General features: G+C 40.4%; 1 protein-coding gene across 1 annotated transcript in view; it reads left to right on the forward strand.

Moving 5' to 3' along the window:
* Positions 1–17405, forward strand: part of RNF17 (ring finger protein 17) — a 40626-nt gene extending 23221 nt beyond the window's left edge. Inside the window, exons 22-37 of the mRNA XM_063394615.1 lie at positions 187–408; positions 1341–1491; positions 2545–2663; positions 3289–3379; positions 4224–4339; positions 4657–4958; positions 6100–6263; positions 7063–7182; positions 9527–9607; positions 10265–10390; positions 12678–12782; positions 13346–13496; positions 14404–14539; positions 15796–15985; positions 16298–16399; positions 17232–17405. Coding sequence (XP_063250685.1) covers positions 187–408; positions 1341–1491; positions 2545–2663; positions 3289–3379; positions 4224–4339; positions 4657–4958; positions 6100–6263; positions 7063–7182; positions 9527–9607; positions 10265–10390; positions 12678–12782; positions 13346–13496; positions 14404–14539; positions 15796–15985; positions 16298–16396 — 2173 coding nt within the window. The 3' untranslated portion in view covers positions 16397–16399; positions 17232–17405. The remainder of the gene's footprint in view (positions 1–186; positions 409–1340; positions 1492–2544; positions 2664–3288; positions 3380–4223; positions 4340–4656; positions 4959–6099; positions 6264–7062; positions 7183–9526; positions 9608–10264; positions 10391–12677; positions 12783–13345; positions 13497–14403; positions 14540–15795; positions 15986–16297; positions 16400–17231) is intronic.
* The last annotated feature ends 635 nt before the right edge of the window (positions 17406–18040 follow it).

Genomic DNA, 18040 nt, shown 5'->3' on the forward strand with positions numbered 1-18040 from the left:
GTGAAGGAGAATAAAAATGTTACTATCATTAGTGTTTCAGGAGTAGTACTTAAAAATGGTTCTGTCTAAGCTACAAGTCACTTTCTTTCGTGTTGAATAATTTCTGTCATTTTGTTATTGAGCCTTTTTCACTTTGGTTAAAATCTGTTTAAACTTTCCGTTCTAATTATTATGTGCTCTTTACAGGTACCCTGAAAGAACTGAAGTAAGGCCCAATGAAATATGGGATGATCCTCTAGAAGAAATTTCTAAAACCTCAGAAGCTTTCATTCCTGTAGACATGGAACCTGTGGATGACGGAGATTTCAGATCACTTCATAACAAGGAGTTACATGGGAGAATTAGTCACGTTGTGTCTCCTAGTAAAATTTTTGTACAATTGCTGTCATCAGAAAGCATACTGAAAAGGTACTAAAATTTAAAAAACTTTCCTTCAACTAAAGTGTTCTTATTACAAAGTGGTGAAGTAAGTTAGAACAAACTCTGGTGAGAGTTACATTTGACACTGTACTTCTTGGAGGCTGCTGACTTACTTGGCAGTGTTGAGGAAAGTGTAGGAGCAGAAGAGATGTTGACACTATATTGTGGCTTACTAAATAGTGCTGATTCCAAGTTAAGTATATGATCTCACTCATATTTCAAATCATATTTATCGTAGTAAATATTAGGGCCTGGTGAATGCAACACTGTCCAAAAAGATTAAATCTTCCTGCTCTTTCTTCTCTCCTTCCTGTTCCCTCATCAGAAATCTGGTTAAAAAACCTGTATCCCAAGTCTTAGAACTTACTGTTAGTAGTAGTAGTAGGGGTTTTTTTCCAAACGTTTCCAGTACCCTGTTAGGAAGTTTGAAGACAATTTCTAGAGTCTATCAGCCTGCCTTTGGTTGATGTTTAGGTAATGTTCAGGTGGTCATGTCTGCTCTTTGAAGATGGTTAGAAGATTGTGCCATAGTTTAGTGCAAGTTGCTTATTTATTTATCTTTTCATCTTCTTGGCTGTACCTGGAGTTCCATTTACGTAGTCATGACATTGAGTACCACACTCTCAAGCTGTTGAGAGAAAACAGTGTAGTTTTCAAACAGTGTCATATAAAGCACTGAGGATTGCTCACATTAATTCCAGTGTCTAAGTTAACATGGTAGGTTTACAGACTTTTAATCAGGATTCATGTGTTTTGTAACTCCCATTTCATGTATTTCTAACATGTCATGAAGAATAACTGCAATATTGTGCATGTGTAAACTGGTAAAACTTCATTGTATGCTAGTTAAACAATGACTGAATAAGCTCTTTGTTTACTGCATTAAATTTATCACTAGGAAGCTGTTTTTTCAATGTTAGTTTACAGGAGGAGATGGCTTCCATCTACAAGGACTCCCAGCCACAGCCTGTGAAGTGGGAGAGTGAAATGCACTGTGCTGTTTACGTGCACGATGTGGGACAGTGGCAAAGAGGTCAGATCAGCAGGATTGTCTCTGAAACAAGTGCAGAGGTAAAGCTCTTACCATAACAGGAGTCATACTTTTATTTCTCAACTTGAAAGCATTCACTGAATAAAATAAGGTCAAGTCTTTGTTTCTTTCTTCTGTGTTAATATTTTCTCACAGTGTTTTGCTTTTGTTGAGGGTTTAAGTCATGCTGTACATTGCTGCAAAACAGTTGACTGTCTTGTCAAAGCTCAGGTGCCTTTAGCAGGGGATGTGGTAGTTGAGGAAGGCTCATGAGGTTGGCTCTCTTTGTTTACACTGCCCTTCGGAACACGGCGGAGATTCCCAACCTATAAGTTCCTTTTAGATTCCAGTAGGTGTGTGAAACTCAGGGTCACAGTAACTCAAACTTGATGATCCTTGATAAAAGATGGAGCCAGTTGAAGCAAGTGCAACACCACAGGAGCTCATGTGGTCACACAGTTGGACGAAGCCTGCGCTGACGGAGATGCACTGTGCTGTGTTGCTGTAACATTCCCCACAGTAAGCTCACACAGCACCGCTTGAAACAGCGTTATGTTGTACCAATTTGAAAATAATGAGCACCAGAAAAAGCATTTTGTGCCTAGATACTGATGTGTCTACCAAGTAAGAATGGCTTTTTGATCATACAGATAATCCAGGACTGGATGGCTGTTGATTTTTTTCCACCATCATCAGGTTGTGCCCAGGGGTCTTTTCAGTAGGAAGCAGAAGTGGGACTCTGTGTACTTCAGGTTTGCATCATCTGTTTTCTGAGGCTAAGAGCCTTCAAACAGCTATTTAACCCCATCAGAATAAAAAGCAAGGGGTGGAGGAAAGCTATTTCAGTGTTTCTTGGTTTACCAAAAAGTCAGTAAAGTTGTTTGACCCCCTTTGGACACATTTGTATGGTTTGTCCCTTTGCTATGAGTAGTTGCTTGAGTTGTGATGAAGTATTTCAGTGCAAAAGGCATTTGTTAAATCCCAGTAACATTTGAAAATTTTTAACCTCAGGGATGCTTTGAATTACAATTTCTTACAGATAACAGTAAGAGAGGATTTTTTTTTCTTGTTCTGTTGTTTCTTGCCTGTAACAGGTACTACTTTATGATTCTGGAGCTGAAAAAACAGTGGAGGTCAGCTGTCTAAGAAAACTTGAAGAAAACATGAAGACCATTAGGACATTAGCACTAGAATGTTCACTGACAGAAATAAGGTAGCCTTTCCCTCATACTGAGTGGCAACATTAGAAACTAGGAATGATGTACCTTTAACTAACAATGAAGTACCTTTGTTAGCACTGATTATCTAAGATTTGGATGTGGTTTGCTTTTTGAATAAAGAAATGGGGGGAGGGCATGATTTATTTAATAAAGGTTTGGATTTTTTCCTAAAAAAAAAACCTATTGTAGAATAGTGAAGCAGAAACTGTGCTGTAGAAATAAATAATATTTATAAGTTGAGCTACAAAAGAGTGAAGAGATTTCATTGATTACTCCTTTTACTTAGCTTAGAATTTGAGATGAATTGGATCTTGTGAAACTTTACAGAAAGTCTCTTTTCTAGACTGTTATGACAGGTGTCATAACTTCTAGAACTCATGATCCTCCTTATTTTGAAGTTCTGGGCTTGTATTTTTTAATTTTTCTGGTTGTAGAAATCCAGAAATGAATAGTGACCTCATGTTACTCATGACTGTAGTAGAGATTCTTTTTTTTCTGTAACAGTTTAGGCAGTTTAAAAAAAAAAAGCCAAGTTTTTAGTAGGGGGGAAGAGTTGGTGGTTATGCTCAGGAGATGGCAAATTCTTTTGTACCTAGAGATTATCATTTCTTCTGTTAGACCCACAGGTGGAAGCACACAGTGGACAGCAACAGTGTGTGAATGCTTATCCTATTACCTTACTGGAGCACAAGTCAAAATAATTATACAGGTTTGTGATCAAAACCAGTGGTATCTATAAAACTTCTGTCAGGCTGTCTGCTAATTTGGGATTTTTTTCTGAATATTGTGCCTTTCAAAAAGTTGTCAGTAGAGCTTGATTGTATAGCTGTTTGCTCTAGAAAAAAGGTGCTTTTTGTTCTTTCTGCTTTACTTTTATTATTCACTGGAGCATTAGAGCAGTTGGCTACCCATGTGGAGAGAATTTCATCTTTGATATATTTGGTTACTGAAGAATAGTGGGTGTCTCTTTGGGATCATCGGATGCTGACAGCCTTTATGGACAGATAAGCAAGCTGCTCAGGTTCTTGATGAGAATGATTTTAGCAGCTACTATATTGGTTTTCAAGCCTCAGAGACTGAAAGAACTAATCCAGTGCTGTAGGAATATGATTAGTAATTGATCTCTTCCATGACTTAGGAAAAAAACCCCACCAGGATTATTAGAAGGGTTTGATTTGTTCAGTGTTTGTTGGCAGCTGCCAGTTGTATTTTACGGTGTGTATGGAAATAAAAGCAGTGATGAGTGAAGTTATTTATATATGGGTTTAAATCTCCTGCAGGAAAGCAAGTGTTTGGCATGTGATTCTATTAAAAAAGCTGAGGGGAAAAAGCAATATTTTGTTCTACAACTCTTTTTAATGTCATCTGTAGAACAGTTGGTAAAATGATTGGAACTGTCACATAGATTCAATAAATTTGTGTCTTCACTTGTGGGCCTCAGTTGTTCAAGGATGTCTGATTGACAGTCAGTACCAGTAAAATGACAAATGTGCCTGTAGTTTAGAGGAAATGCATATTTGTAATATGTTGTCCAGCTCTCCCATTTTTTCCAGGAAAATAATGTGGGTTGTGCATTGCCTGTGAAAATTCTTTGCAAAGATGAAACAGGAAAAGTGACTGATACTTCTGAATACCTTATTGAACAGGGTTTGGCTCTTAGAAACAGAAGGTTTGGATACTTTTCTTTTATATTCTCTAAGACTCTGATGTTCATGTTTGACCAAACTAAAAAGTAAATCAAAAAATTTGGATTGTGTTCTACAATTCCAGCAACAGAACTCCCATCTTCAGTGGACATACTTGAGTGTAATATTTATTGTATTCACGGCACATTTCAGTTCTCTAAGTTTGTAGATGAGCTTGGCAGTATTTTGAGATACCTTTGCCACTTCTGTGTGTTTGGTTTTCTTACTTGTATTATTTTGTATTTAGCACTTTCCAAGTTCTTTGCAGGTTAATATGTTGCTATTTGATTGGATCTTCTAGAACTCGTAAAGCTGATGGGGCTTGTTTAATCTCCAAGGAACATCTTGAAGTACGTTTCGAGCAGGAGAACACACAACTGGATGGTTGTAATTCCAAAATTGCACGTGCAAGAAACGGGACTGTTCCAGAGGAAAACAGGACTATTTCAGAGAGTGAACAAAAATCACTCAAAACATACAAGCCTCATTCAGAAAAGAATGAAGTATATAAATCTCCCATTGTTCCTGAAGCAAAAATTTTCCAGGCTGTAGTGAGTTATGTTGGAAATGATGGAACTATTTATATAATACCAAAATCATTTGGTGAGTTTACGTAGAAGAAAATACATTTATGAATCTGAGTGCTCTTGGGTATCAGAATGTGTACTGGAACACCTGTCTGGTACATGTGCACTGTTCTGAAAGATTCCTCTTGGGGAGGTGATGTCCCTTGGTGTGAGGGGCAGAGATTCTCTCTGTCCTTGAGTCAGCTTTCCTGTCCTTACACCCTCCCAAGAAATCCAGAAACCCAAAGCACTTGGATGAGCAGGTTACTTGCCTTTCTTTTCTAGGCTGTAATGGGTGAAGCAGCAACTGCTTTATTTTGTATTGTTGACTGATAAAGTAAATGTAGTAATTTACTTCAAAGTAATAAAGATACAGTCATCAAGATTCTTGTTAGCTTGGTTCTCAGATACTGCTGTGGTTTTTTTCCTTCAGTTTAAGCTCAGTGATCAGTTTCTTCAAGCTCTTTATTTGCATTATGGTACATCCTATGTCTGTTCTCTGATTGAACCTCTTTGAAAGAGGTTCATTTTCTTCTGACAGATGGAGTGTCACTCCTCAGTTCCATGTTAGGATATTGTGCTTTAAGGAAACATTCACATATGAGAACACCAATTCTATCTTTTTTTGCTCCACAAGTACATTCAGCTACTAGGTTATGTAACTATTTTTAATCATAAAACTTTGAAATTCAAAATACAGTAACCCCACTTGCACAAGTGTGTATTCTCCTGCAGTTCTGTAGGCTGAACCCATAGCAGAAGAGGTTCTTCTGGACACCTCTTCTGTGTTGTCCTCTTCATGGTGTCCTATCACTGAAACAGTGGTCTGGGAGTTGTTTTGTTCATGCTTTGTTTAGCTCTGATATTAGTGCTGCCTAAGTGTCAGTTACAAAATTTATAGACTCTTCTATAAGTTCTTCTGAGATTAGAATTCAGAATTACTGATGGCTTCAGAACTGGAAATGCAGTTTACTGTTTAAGTAGTAACTCTTCTGCATATACTAGATACTGAACATACATATTGTATCAGTGTTGGAAAATATATTTTGGAGCTGCACATGTGTTTTATATTTATACATGTCTTCATCTGAATCTGATGGGGTTTAGTGATGGAAATATTTTGCATGAATGTTAGGGACTATTTTTAATTTTTTTTTTATTTCACCCCCTCTCCCAAGAAACTGCACTAAACAAATTGATGGCTGAAATACAAAATACCTTCAAAGGCCTTGGTCTGCTGATACCCTACTGCTGGAAAAAAGGAGAAGCCTGTGTTGTAAGAGGACCAGACACTGTGTGGTATCGAGCTAAAATTGTGGAAGTCAGCGGTAGTATTCTCCAGGTAAGTTGGATTGTATGGGGGGAAGGCTGTATGTATTTCTGCATTTATGTGTTTAAAAAAGGCATGTAATCCAATCCTCTAAAATAAATAATGGACTTCATGTTTTTTCATTCAGCTGACCTGACTTTGCGGATGTTCATTCTGCTAAAAAGTGTTGATTATTATCCTCATTTTTACATTTATTTTAAAGATCAAATCTGCCTACTTATTTTGGTTGTCAAAATTTTTCCTGTAGTTTCCCTAGTAATGATAAATTTTCTTAAGTAAAAAGCTGTCTTGATCTCCTGTAAGTAATCCCTTTTAGGTTTTTTATTTTACTGTTCTTACCATATGTAGAATGCATTGAAAACAATTAGGTTTAGAATCCCACATCTGCTCTATCCCCACCCACAAAGTATTTCAAATGTCTGCTGCAAATTCTTTCTGCTGTATAGGTATAGAACTTCTTCTCATTAGCATTAATCTTATATAAGCTCTTGAGTCTGCTCATGATTTTTGAATGCAGATCTGCAAAATCACTCCTAGTTCACAAGGTTTTTTCCTTTCAATTTTAAACTGATGTTGGTTATTCCACAAAAGGTAGGAATTCTTCCAAGAGAAGTTGACAAACTGAATTTCTAATCTGCCATACCACTTTTTTAATCCTTTCTTGCTTTTCTGCTTTGTCACATCACCTACTTACCATCAAACCATTGATTGTTTTCCTCCATAAATGTAATGCTGTAAATGACCACATTCCTTTACTAAACTCAGTGCAGAAACCAGGAGTTATTTCAGGAAAGCTTTGCATTTCCTTCAGGTTCAGTACGTAGATCGTGGTTACATCGAGAGCATTCCTCAGTGTCACCTGTATCCAACCACATTTTACACAGCCGTTCCTCCGTTCTGCATCCCGTGTCAGCTCTACAAGACGGTGCCGGTGAGTGGGGCACATCTGTGTGTGGTTACTCAAATCAGAGCCTGCTTAGTCAGAAAGGTTGGGAGGATGTGTTGCTATCTTCTCTTGCCTGCGAGGATTCAGAGAAGAGATGATGGGGATTGTTTCAGCAGGTCCTTATCAGGACCCACAGATTTGCTTTATGAGGGGACCACCCTGTCAGTAGAGTTAAACCTCTGTGAGACAGGACACTGCTGGGTTGGCATTATCTGAAATGAGAATTCATTTTGCAATAGCAGCAACAAAAACTGAGTCCTGGGTTTCTTAATGCACAATGGCCAGACAATCTGAAATTTTCGAATCCTGCTAAACTGTGTTTCCAGCATTCTGAACTTCGCTGTGTAGGAAACAATCTGAACTAATACGGGTGGATTGTTGTAGGGGTTTTTGTCAGTAAGTAATCAGTCTGTAAATAACATCTTCACATACCATCAAACCTTGCTGACTCTGAATGTGCACTTAGTAAAAGTGAGTTACTGGGATTACCAGCTTGCTTTGATTGCTGGAAGCAGTTAAACTGATAGAGCAAGGAAGGCTGCAGCTCCAGCAGGGGTGGTGGGGCAGGGAGTTGTCTGCAATGTGTGGGGCAGGGACAGGAGGCAGCCCTGCCAGAGAAAGGTAGCGTGCCCAGGTAGGAACCCTCCTGCAGCAGGTGGTGAGAGGGCTGTGTAGTATCAGGGAGCCTGAGGAGGAGGGGCATGGCTGATTCCAAGTGCAGTGGACCTGCAGCCAAACAGCCAGGAACCCTCCCAGCAGCACGTGTACAAGGGAGAAGGGACAGTAATGCAGAGGAGTGGAAGCTTGCAATGGCAAGGACCTGCAAGAAGAGATTTTCCCCGGAGTGTGAGGTGCACTTGCAGCACTGCTTTGTCACTCTGTAGGCTGATGAGGACAGAGCTGAGGGCAGCACCCGTGTAAGCCCCAGTGCAGCTGACAAGGCAGTGGGTGCTCCCTTCTGAGAGGGTCAGAGGAGCCCATGTGCTGACCTGACACTGTGGAGAGGGATGGTGCTCCTGCCTGTTTGTGTTGGGGGCTTCACTGAGAGGCTGCCAGGCCCCCTGCAGTCCCCTCACTGTTACCCACTGCCACGAGTTACCTGCTGCTGTTGACACCAGTGATACTCTTCAGACTGCTCCCGGCTGTACCTGCAGGAGCTGCAGATCCCAGGAGCGTTTGTAAGGATCTGTGGACTGCTGGTAGGTTATTTATCAGTCCTGTCTCTCAGAGGGGAGGGGTTTGAAATTTTCAGGCCAGTCTAGTGAGTTAAGAAATCATTGCAGGACTGTTGCCACAGGCAGTGGTTGGGCTGCTTGGATGATGGCACTCCCCTTGAGGAGTCTGTTCTGCTGGGGTCCTGTGGGGCCCTTCTCTCAGGGAAGAGGAAGAGCATCTTGGGTCTGTAGGCATGACAAGCCCAGAGAGAGATCTCAGGTCAGCAGGAGAGCACCTGAAGAGCAGCACCTGTGGGAGCAAGTCCAGGGAAGGGTGATGAAGATCAGAGGGCTAGAGCACCTCTCCTCTGGAGACGGGCTGAGAGAGTTGGGGCTGTTCATCCCGGAGAAGAGAAGGCTCTGAGGAGACCTTCAGCACCTTCCAGTACCTAAAGGGAGTTACAAGAGGGGCTGCTTACAAGCTCATGGAGTAGGATAGGACAAGGGGGAGCATCTTCAAACTGACAGAAGGCAGGTTTAGATTTGATACTAGAAAGGAAATCTTCACTACAAGGGTACTGAGACATGGGAGCAGGGTACCCAGGGATGTTGATGCCCCCTCCCTAAAGTGTTCAAGGCCACATTGGAGGGGACTTGGAGCGACTTGGTCTACTTGGAGGTGCCCCTGCCACACACAGGAGAGTTGAAACTTGATCTTTAAGGTCCTTTTCAACCCAAACCCGTCTATGATTCTATGAAAGACAGGCTTTGTAAGCATACAGGTTGGAAAGCAAACAGATACAGCAGAGAATAAAATGAAGTATTTAAAGTATTCTGTGTTTTGTTGTGTGTTGTCTTAGATTCTGTAATTCTTTGGATTAAGCTTCAGATAATTTTGTACACATACTTTATTGTGCACATAGTATTGATTAGATTTGACAAGCAGCATCTTTCTAAGCCATTTCAGGATCTGAAAAGTGTGGGTTGCATAAATTTTAATGCACCAAACAGCAGATAGTATTTAAGCCATTGTAAATAAACCAAACTAATGGTGTGTGTTTTCAAGTCAGATTTCTTTTTTAATGGTTGTCCTGTATTTCCGTCTACCCTAAGAATAGGAAGAATATTACTTGTTAGCATCTTAATATGTGGGTTTCTTGCTTTTCTCCAAATAGATTGGAAATTTTTGGCAGCAGGATGCAGTAGATTACCTTCAAGAACTTCTGAAAAATGAAGAGGTTGAAATTCATGTTGAGGTAACCTAATTTATTCATAGATGTGGAATGAAGCGAACTTTTTGTTGTGTTTTTCCTTTTAACTGGCATTAAGAATGGTACATGAAGGAGTATAGCAGTAAATGTATTTCTTAGACAAAACAGAAACAACAAGTGAATTTATTTCTTCTGTGACTTTACTTGTGTTACGGTTTTCAGACCTTAAATATTAGAGTTAGTGCTGGTTTTTACACCCTGTTCATATTGAGTTGTTATTCTGACAGGTAACTTACCTATCAGCAGCATAAATAGTTATAAATTCTATTTTAAGTGATAAAATTCTGACATGATTAAGTATGGATGCACTTAAATTTATTTATTAAAATTACAGAGGAACACATCATCTGTATTGTCAGAAAACAAGCCATTTCAGACAGTTTAATGATACACGGAGAAGGGGCAGGGTTTGAGGGAGCAAACGTGGGACAGTATTTCAGTGTTAGAATGAGCAGTTGGTGCTGCCATATCAGAAAGAGAGATATTCCCATCTGTGTTATAACTGATGTTAACAGGCATCCTGGTCTTGTATCTTTGAGTGTTACGCATATCAGCATGAGAGATTTGAATTTCTTGGTCACTATTTGTGAAACTTCAGTGCCAGTTTTACCATCACAGTCCTGTTTTGTCCTGTGTAAATAGGAGTTACCAGATAACCCCTGGGACAAGCTGTCCATCAGCCTGTATTTTGGGGGGATGTCGCTTTCGTCCTTCATGGCATACCAGAAGTACTGCGTTGCTGAAGATGGCCAGGACATGCAAAAGCTGGTGAGACGTGTGTGTGTGGCCCTGTTGCTGTTCTAACATTGGAAAGGTTATTCAGTTGCTTGTGACCTCGGGGGATTTGTTACTGTTGAAATATTTGTGTGGTTTTGTGCTGTAAGCAGCAGGGACTGAGCACAGGTCGGCAGCACAGCACGGGAGCTACGAAGTGCTGCTGGGACTCTGGGGAACAGTAAATTGCCAAGAGGTGGTTCATGGACTCTGTAATGAAAAGAGATTTTTGCACTTCCATTTAAAGTCCAGCTAGCTTTTGTGTTCCTCTGAAACACTAGGAATAAGGTAATACTTTTATCATTTGAAGGGATTAGTTATTCATAGAAATAAATCCAAGGATGGAGTAAACGAAATGAAGTATTTCATCATAAACCCAGTGATTTATAGGGGAGTTACCTAGGTTCTTTATTCCAAGAGTCTGGGACACTTACCTGATATTCTTTAGGGGAGGATTGAAGTTGCCACCTATCTTCATTGTCTTAAAAAAAACCCCATACATAAGTAATTGCTCTGTTTTAATTTTTTTGTTCCTTGAAATCAGAGGATCGGGTTATTTAAATTTCTAAGACTTCGTTATTGCATTTTTCTCTTAATTCTGTTTGTCTGCCAATGTACTTTTATTTCGAACATACATCTTTGCTTCAGAAAATAATTTTCTGGTACAGAGTCTGCTGCTGTCACTGCTTGTGCAAGGCTCAAATTGTCTGCCAGTGGGCTCATGATGCAGTTAGAAAAATCCCTCAGTGTGAATTAGAACTGAGTAACCGTGGAAAACCAAATTGTAAAACAGTCTCCTGCTGCATTTTCATGAAGCTGGCACGACACGCAGCTTTCTGCAAACTAAATATGGATCTGGAAATGAGATTTGTGCCTTTAACACAAAAGCTGAATTTGGATAACAAAAATAAAGCTGTGTGAGAAGGTTGTGAGCAAGAAGCATTCAGAAAGCCTGAAGTGCTTTCCTTGAGGAGTAATAGCATTAAGCAGATCCATTCCAGGAATAAGTTACTCCAAACAATTTGTAAGAAAACAGACATCAGAAGTGTTCAGTTGTAGACCAGAAAAGAAGCAAGGCATCCAGAACTCAAGCTGAACCTCAGGAATAGCAGAAGTGGGAAGCAAGCAGCTCTGAACACATTCAGATGTAATCAGCTCTGGTTTTAGCTGTAGAGACTGAGCAGCCATGCTCACAAGACAGCTGAAGTGCATTATTTTTACATAAGGTGTAACCATTATGTATTACTTTATTCCCTGGTTTTGTAACTTTATTTCACAGCTTCAAATCTCTGATTTGAGGTAAGTTAAGCTGATAAGGACTTGATTCTATTTTGTGAGCCTTGCAACTGCAAACACTGACTTATGCAGAGCTCACTGCACCCATGATGTGAGATGTGCTTGTGTTGAGCTGCAGAGATATTAGGAGCTGGTCTTTGTTACCATATGACAATCCTAGTTTAGGCATTATTAGCCTGGAAGATTCCTGGTAGGGCAGTAGGATGTAGGAGAGTGCATCAGAACCTCCAGGTGTGCTGAGCTTTACAGCAGTCACTCTCATTCCAGCTGTGTGTGTCCAACTGTAGTCATGGTGCCCGACTCACAGTGCTCCTGATAGTTTTGCAGAAATCTGGCATTCAGTTTATGTGTATCTATGGTTTAGTTAGACATCCTTTCTTTACTTGTAGGAGTACATACTTTGAATGGAAAAAATCCTTTTTTCCGAATTAAGTTTGAGGAACATAATTATTTGTATACTGCATCCTCTGTCAGATCCTGCAGGGCTTTAAAGAAAGAGTCAAAGTGTTTTCATTTCCCAGTTATATATGTAGCTTTTACTGTTCTGGGGGCATAATGAAAGGTGTTCATCAAGTAAATGTGTAAAAATGTGTAATTTTGGAGAAGTTGTACATTTTGTTATCATCATAAGAGATTATAGGAGCTCTCTTCATGACCTGTGATCTAGCTGAGCTCTGTGCCGTATGTCCTTCTGAAAGTGTAATTTAATGCACCAGGGTTTCTTTTTTGGGGAACCGAATGCAGTAATTACATGTAGACTTCAAACTGTAAAATACTTGGTTCCAAAAGAAGATACTGAGCAGTGCTTTGCCGCTGAGAAAAGCCTCTATCTGTACATTGCAGTGTGGGTTTGTTTCATCACAGACACACTGCTTGTTGTTATTACACACCTTCCTGGGTAACTGCTTTGAACCAGAAGTCATACCTATGTTAGTTTCTGTTTGTTATTCACTGTGATGCTCAGCTGAAGTCTGTCTTGGTCTAGGGGATATTTGAAGGAGACCTTTCGCCTTCGTACCTGCTGCAGCCACTGCCTGTTCCAGGAGAAACCTTTCCTGTCACCGTTACCCACTTGGTGTCCCCCAAGGAGGTCAGTGTGTTTGGTCAGCATCTCACATGCTGCAGTCCCACAGAGCTGGTGGAAAGGAAATCACAGCTGGCAATCTTAGAGCATTTAGAGGCTGCAAAATGGTCCTGAGCTGTTGGTGCGGGGGCTTGTGTGGGGCAGCTCTCTGAATGAACTTGTAGTTGAAATAACCTCATAGGTGGGGGCAGTGAAACACCGATCATTTCTCTAGAAAAATGAATTTAAAGAATTAAACTACTGCAGTCTGGTACTTAGCCTGTTAATAAGAAAATAGGTCATTGGATTTTAATGTGGCAGAACAGTGGTGAATTCTGTGTAAGCCTACACAACTTCGTGGAGTTCTGCCCAATCTCCCAGGCAAAAGGCTGAATGTCACGTGCATTGATCAAATAAAAGATTTTTATGTGAATGTTGAATGATGAAATAGAGGAGAAAGGGGAGCAAGGAGGGGATGAACTTTTCAAAGATGGGATCTGGATTAAAAGTAATCTTTTAATAATGGTTGGAATTCCTAGTTTCTAAGTTACCTGCAAAAATAGTAACATCAGAGCCTTTTCTTTAAACAGCTTTATATTTGTCTTGATTCTTCTGGGAATCTTACCAAGTGCTCTGCCATAGAGAGAGATGCCAGCCATGACTCAGAGAGCCTTAATAAAGCCCTGAAGTGGTGCAATAAAATTGTGAAGACCCTTCCTCATCTAACAAACTTCAAAAAAGGTATGTTGTGTGTTTACTTTCCCTGTTATTTTGTGTGGATATTCAGAAATCCTGGGTTTCCTTTTCTATTCCTGTGTATGTTTAAATAAAAGTTTTGGAGAATAAGGAGTGACATCACACTATAATTACATGATACACTGTAATACGATTTTACTCTTCTTTAAATTGAGGCTTTTGTGTCATTCTGCTCCACTGAAAAACGATGGACAGTACTCAGACTCCTGCTGCCTGTTAGAGTTATGAACTGACTTTAGATCACATTTGGCAGTAATAAAACTTTTCCCTAAAGGTTCCTGTCACTGAACTGTGAAAACTTTATTAAATATCCAAAAGGCAAAAGTGACATACAGAAAATCATGTTATAAAGGTTTAGAAGTTGTGTGAGCCCTAAGGAGCATGACTTTAATGTCCACAGCTGTTGGGTCTAAAGACAAGTGTGGCTGTCTAAAACCTGGTGAAGAGAGCCATTCTCACTTGTACTTCATTCTGTCAGCACATAAAACTCTGGGTGAGGTTTTAGGCGTTACCTGCCTCCTGTCTTCCAGACTTGTGTCTATTCACTGGGAGATCAGTCTGTTTACTAACTGGATTGTGCAGATGAGCACAAGTTGAAAAGCTGGAATATTAAATTGTTTGGAACACTGTCTTTTCACCAAGCAATTTGCTGTTATTCCTCACTGTTGCCATGTGAGGTAGAGAAACTTGACTTAAATTGCCTAGTACTGATTGGATTGGAGTTCAGAGAGAATTGGAGGATGCATGGAACAAAATCGTAGTACAGTTTTGATAAGGAAGAGGAGACCTTATCTTGGTCACAAATTAAAGTGGATTTTCAAGGTCAGTTTGTACTGCACTGAGAACTCTGCAGTATTGTGTGATGGTTTTGTTTTTTTTCTTTCTCTTCCAGAACTGCCTTGCCTTGCAGAGTACGTGGATGGTTTATGGTATAGAGCAAAGCTCCTCTCTATTACACAGCTTGTCCCTGTTCAGATTCTGGTTCAGTTTGTTGACTATGGCACTTACTTAGTTGCACCAACAAGCAGGTAAATAAGTAAGAAAAAATGCACTTAGATCATAAAATATGTACTTATAAATAAATATATATATGTTACATTTATTATTAATTTTTATATCACTACATACATATTTTTTACCATCGTTTAGTATTGGATTTTAGATAGAAAGTGGTTTGACTGGTTAAATAATTTGTCTGCAGGGTGTGGGGTTTGTGCATTTGCTTCTCTGTTTCAGTTGTTCAGAGAAGCCCATTATTATAATATCAATTTTCTCCATTATCTCCATTTACTTAACCTGTGAGTGGACTCAGAATAATCTGCTTCTGCACCTGAGAACCTTATTCAAAAGAAGGGCTGAGCCCTCCAGGTGTACAAACAAATCCCAGTGCTGTGTGACTGTAGTCTACACAGAAGACAGCTGGGGAATAAACTAAGGGATTAGGGAGTACCTGAGTGGGACACACCCTGCTCTGCCTGTGTGGAAAATGGAAATTCAAATCCCTGTTCTGTTCAGTTCTGAGATGTCCTAGACTGCTCCTGTGCTGACACAGATGGCAGCTGAGTGTCTCAAACATCCAGGCTTCTAGGGTTCCCTAAGCCTGTCTGAATTTCTCATATATATACATTTATATATATATGGAGAGTACATAGTGCTACAGTGCACATATAGACCCTATATGTATAGTACATATATATATACACACATATGTAGTGCTTAATCACTAATAATTGCTTACTGTGGAATGTACACTTCCTTGCTGAAGATGATGCAAAAATGAGGATTTGAATAGATTTTGTGCTTTACAGTCTGTTAGGGTCTCGGGAGACAATGTCTTCTGTTTCAGAGTTGCATTTCGTGCTCTGCTTCCCCATTCCCTTGCTTCTGAGATAAAAAGAAAGAGGGAATGATAAGAAAATAGGTAAACCCCAGGTAGCTATTTCCAGTAATGTGTCTAGAGCACATTAAGGCATGAAGCATTTGGACCCAAAGGTTTGTGGAGCTGCATTGTGATGATTCACACTTGGGTTCCTGTGCTCCGATCCGTGTTTGGCTCTCGGGCAGCGGTCTCTGATGCTGGGCTGCTTTTTGATAGTTCCTGTGCTAAGTCCTTCAGAGTCCTTCCTGTCTGAGGAATGGTGGGTCTGATATGGGTGTGTTCCCCTAGAGCAGGAGCCAGTCCTGGTTCCCACACCGTAAATGCGCTGTGTGAGCCCCTCAGCCATCCTGATGTCCTTGCTGGCAGGTGACTGCTGCGGGCAAACGCTTCTCATTTCGGTTTCAGGTTGCGTCGCATACCTTGTCACCTGCTGAAGTACCCAGTTCAAGCAGTACGAGTTCTGCTGGCGGGATTTAGACCTGCTTCAGATGATAAAAACGTGGAAAGAATTCCTTATTCTCCAGAATGGAGCTTGAAAGCATTGTGGACCATGATGGACTGTGTTGAAGGAAAGCATCTCTCTGCTTCCATACTTGTAAGAAGAAATGCTTTTTTTTTTTCCCTGGTTCTTGCTGAGCCTAAAATTCTTTTAGTGCCTAAAATTAGCACTCTTAAGTCTTTGTTTTACTGTGAACCCTCATAGTTCAGAATTGAAAACCATTTACCATAATGTAACGCTAAGAGAAAATGGTGTGGTGGTGTTAATTCTGCATCATAAAGTCCTATTAAAAACAGTGGTATTCTTTTTATATTTACAGTTCCATTTAGACAGTGAGTGCAGCCAGTAAAATCTTTCAGTGTCAGCCTGAGATTTAAATGTGTAACTGTCAACACTGTAAACTTTCAGACTGTTTCACCAGAGGTTACCATTTCTTTGTATGGAGATGACAAAAGTCTGGTTCATCTGAAGCTGGTAGAAATGGGTCTTGCAGAGTTGGACGAGTGACACGTAAGTACGGTGACCATGAACTACAAATTCAAACCACTGGGGAGGGATGAGTTCAGAAGTTTTAAGCCAAGTATAAACTGCCAGTAATGTGGACTAGAGTTTATTTCAAAAAAATCCCTTCTTCCACACATCCATTCTATTAGTAAAGTATTTAACATAAACCAAAAAGCTGTTAAAAATGAACTTCTTTACATGCCACTCCTGAAACTCACAGTTTTAAGACCTTACAGGCACTGAAACAACCCTAGGGTGGTACAACATAAAGAGCTTGTGCTGCCAGACTGCAGCTTGCAGATGTGGCAGTGTACTCACTTGTCCCAGACAATCAAAACTAATCTTCTTTATTTTCTGCTTTTGGTCTGTGTCAGGTGTTGGTGGTTCTCAGTGGTTGCAAACATCCATGATAACACACTGACATCCACATGTCTAGACAAACATGGAATATTTTTAATGAAGAGCTTTAGACTATGTGTTATCCATGGAGGAAACCAGAGACCTGGATCTTCAGATTTTTTGGCCAACCCTGTTATGCCATATTCTTCCTTCCCATTTAATAAGCACTATTCTAGCAAATCTGAACAGAAGATATTCATAAGACTTTCTAATATTGAAGTAGTGAAACTGTATATCCACATCTCAATCCTTTCTGGCCTTGGAGCATTAAGTGTTGTTCTCCAATACCCTTCTCATAGGAGCAGATGGAACTAATGCATAGTGGTGAAGAATTAGATCAAAAGCTGGTGCTGGGACACTTGTTGTAGTATCTCATGAGAAGACGTGGAGGGAAGATGATCGTTTTATTATCATGACATATCTCTTGTTTGTGTTTCAGGTTTATTTGGTGACAGACATCTCCACTCAGCACCAGATAGGAAGCAAACAGTGAAGGCTGCATTACTGTCTTTGTTCTGAAACACGTTTGCATTGTTGCTGGTTTCTGTTTTCACTTTCAGGTGGTGTTATGTCTCTCATTTCAGAGTTTGGGAATAAAGTTCAGTCAGCATGCACCTGAAAGCTTGTTTTCCTTCACTGCTATAGCATGTGAGGTTTCTTTGGGTGTCTCTTTATTGTACGAAACCCTTTACCTGTAAAGCTCAGTCTCTCTGGCGAGACCTTTGTCTAGAGTACCAAGGGAGACACTTTGTGATGTCTGTGTGTGATGAAGACTCCACAGCCTCCCCAGGCAGCTGTTCTAGGGCTCAGTCACCCTTGGTACAGCAGCCTCGTGCTGTTCAGAGAGAACCTGCTGTGCTTCAGTCAGTGCTCATACACACAGAGCCTTGCACACATCTTTTCCTGCAAGCTCCCATGAAAGCAAGGGTCCAGAGCTGACCTCAGTGCCCAGGCACAACGGGACAAGCAGTGGAGGGATCCTGCCACACTTCAGTACATATTCTGGTACTAACCAGACAGCTCATGCTCATTTTCAAAACGTTTCATTTAAAAAAGACCAGAACCCCAGTTTCTCACCCACCTTGAAAGCAGCTTAGCCCTGGATGATGTAACAGCTGCTGTTAGAGCAGTTTGACCCAAAAGGCCGGGACCTGTCTCCACCCAGCCAGGTAACTTCTGGGTGTGAGTGAGTTCTCATTGCCACCCTGTGAGTAATAAAGGGCACAGACAGAGTAAGGACAGAGCTTG

The sequence above is a fragment of the Prinia subflava genome, chromosome 3, assembly GCF_021018805.1.
Source record: "Prinia subflava isolate CZ2003 ecotype Zambia chromosome 3, Cam_Psub_1.2, whole genome shotgun sequence".
NCBI classification, from domain to species: Eukaryota; Metazoa; Chordata; class Aves; order Passeriformes; family Cisticolidae; genus Prinia; species Prinia subflava.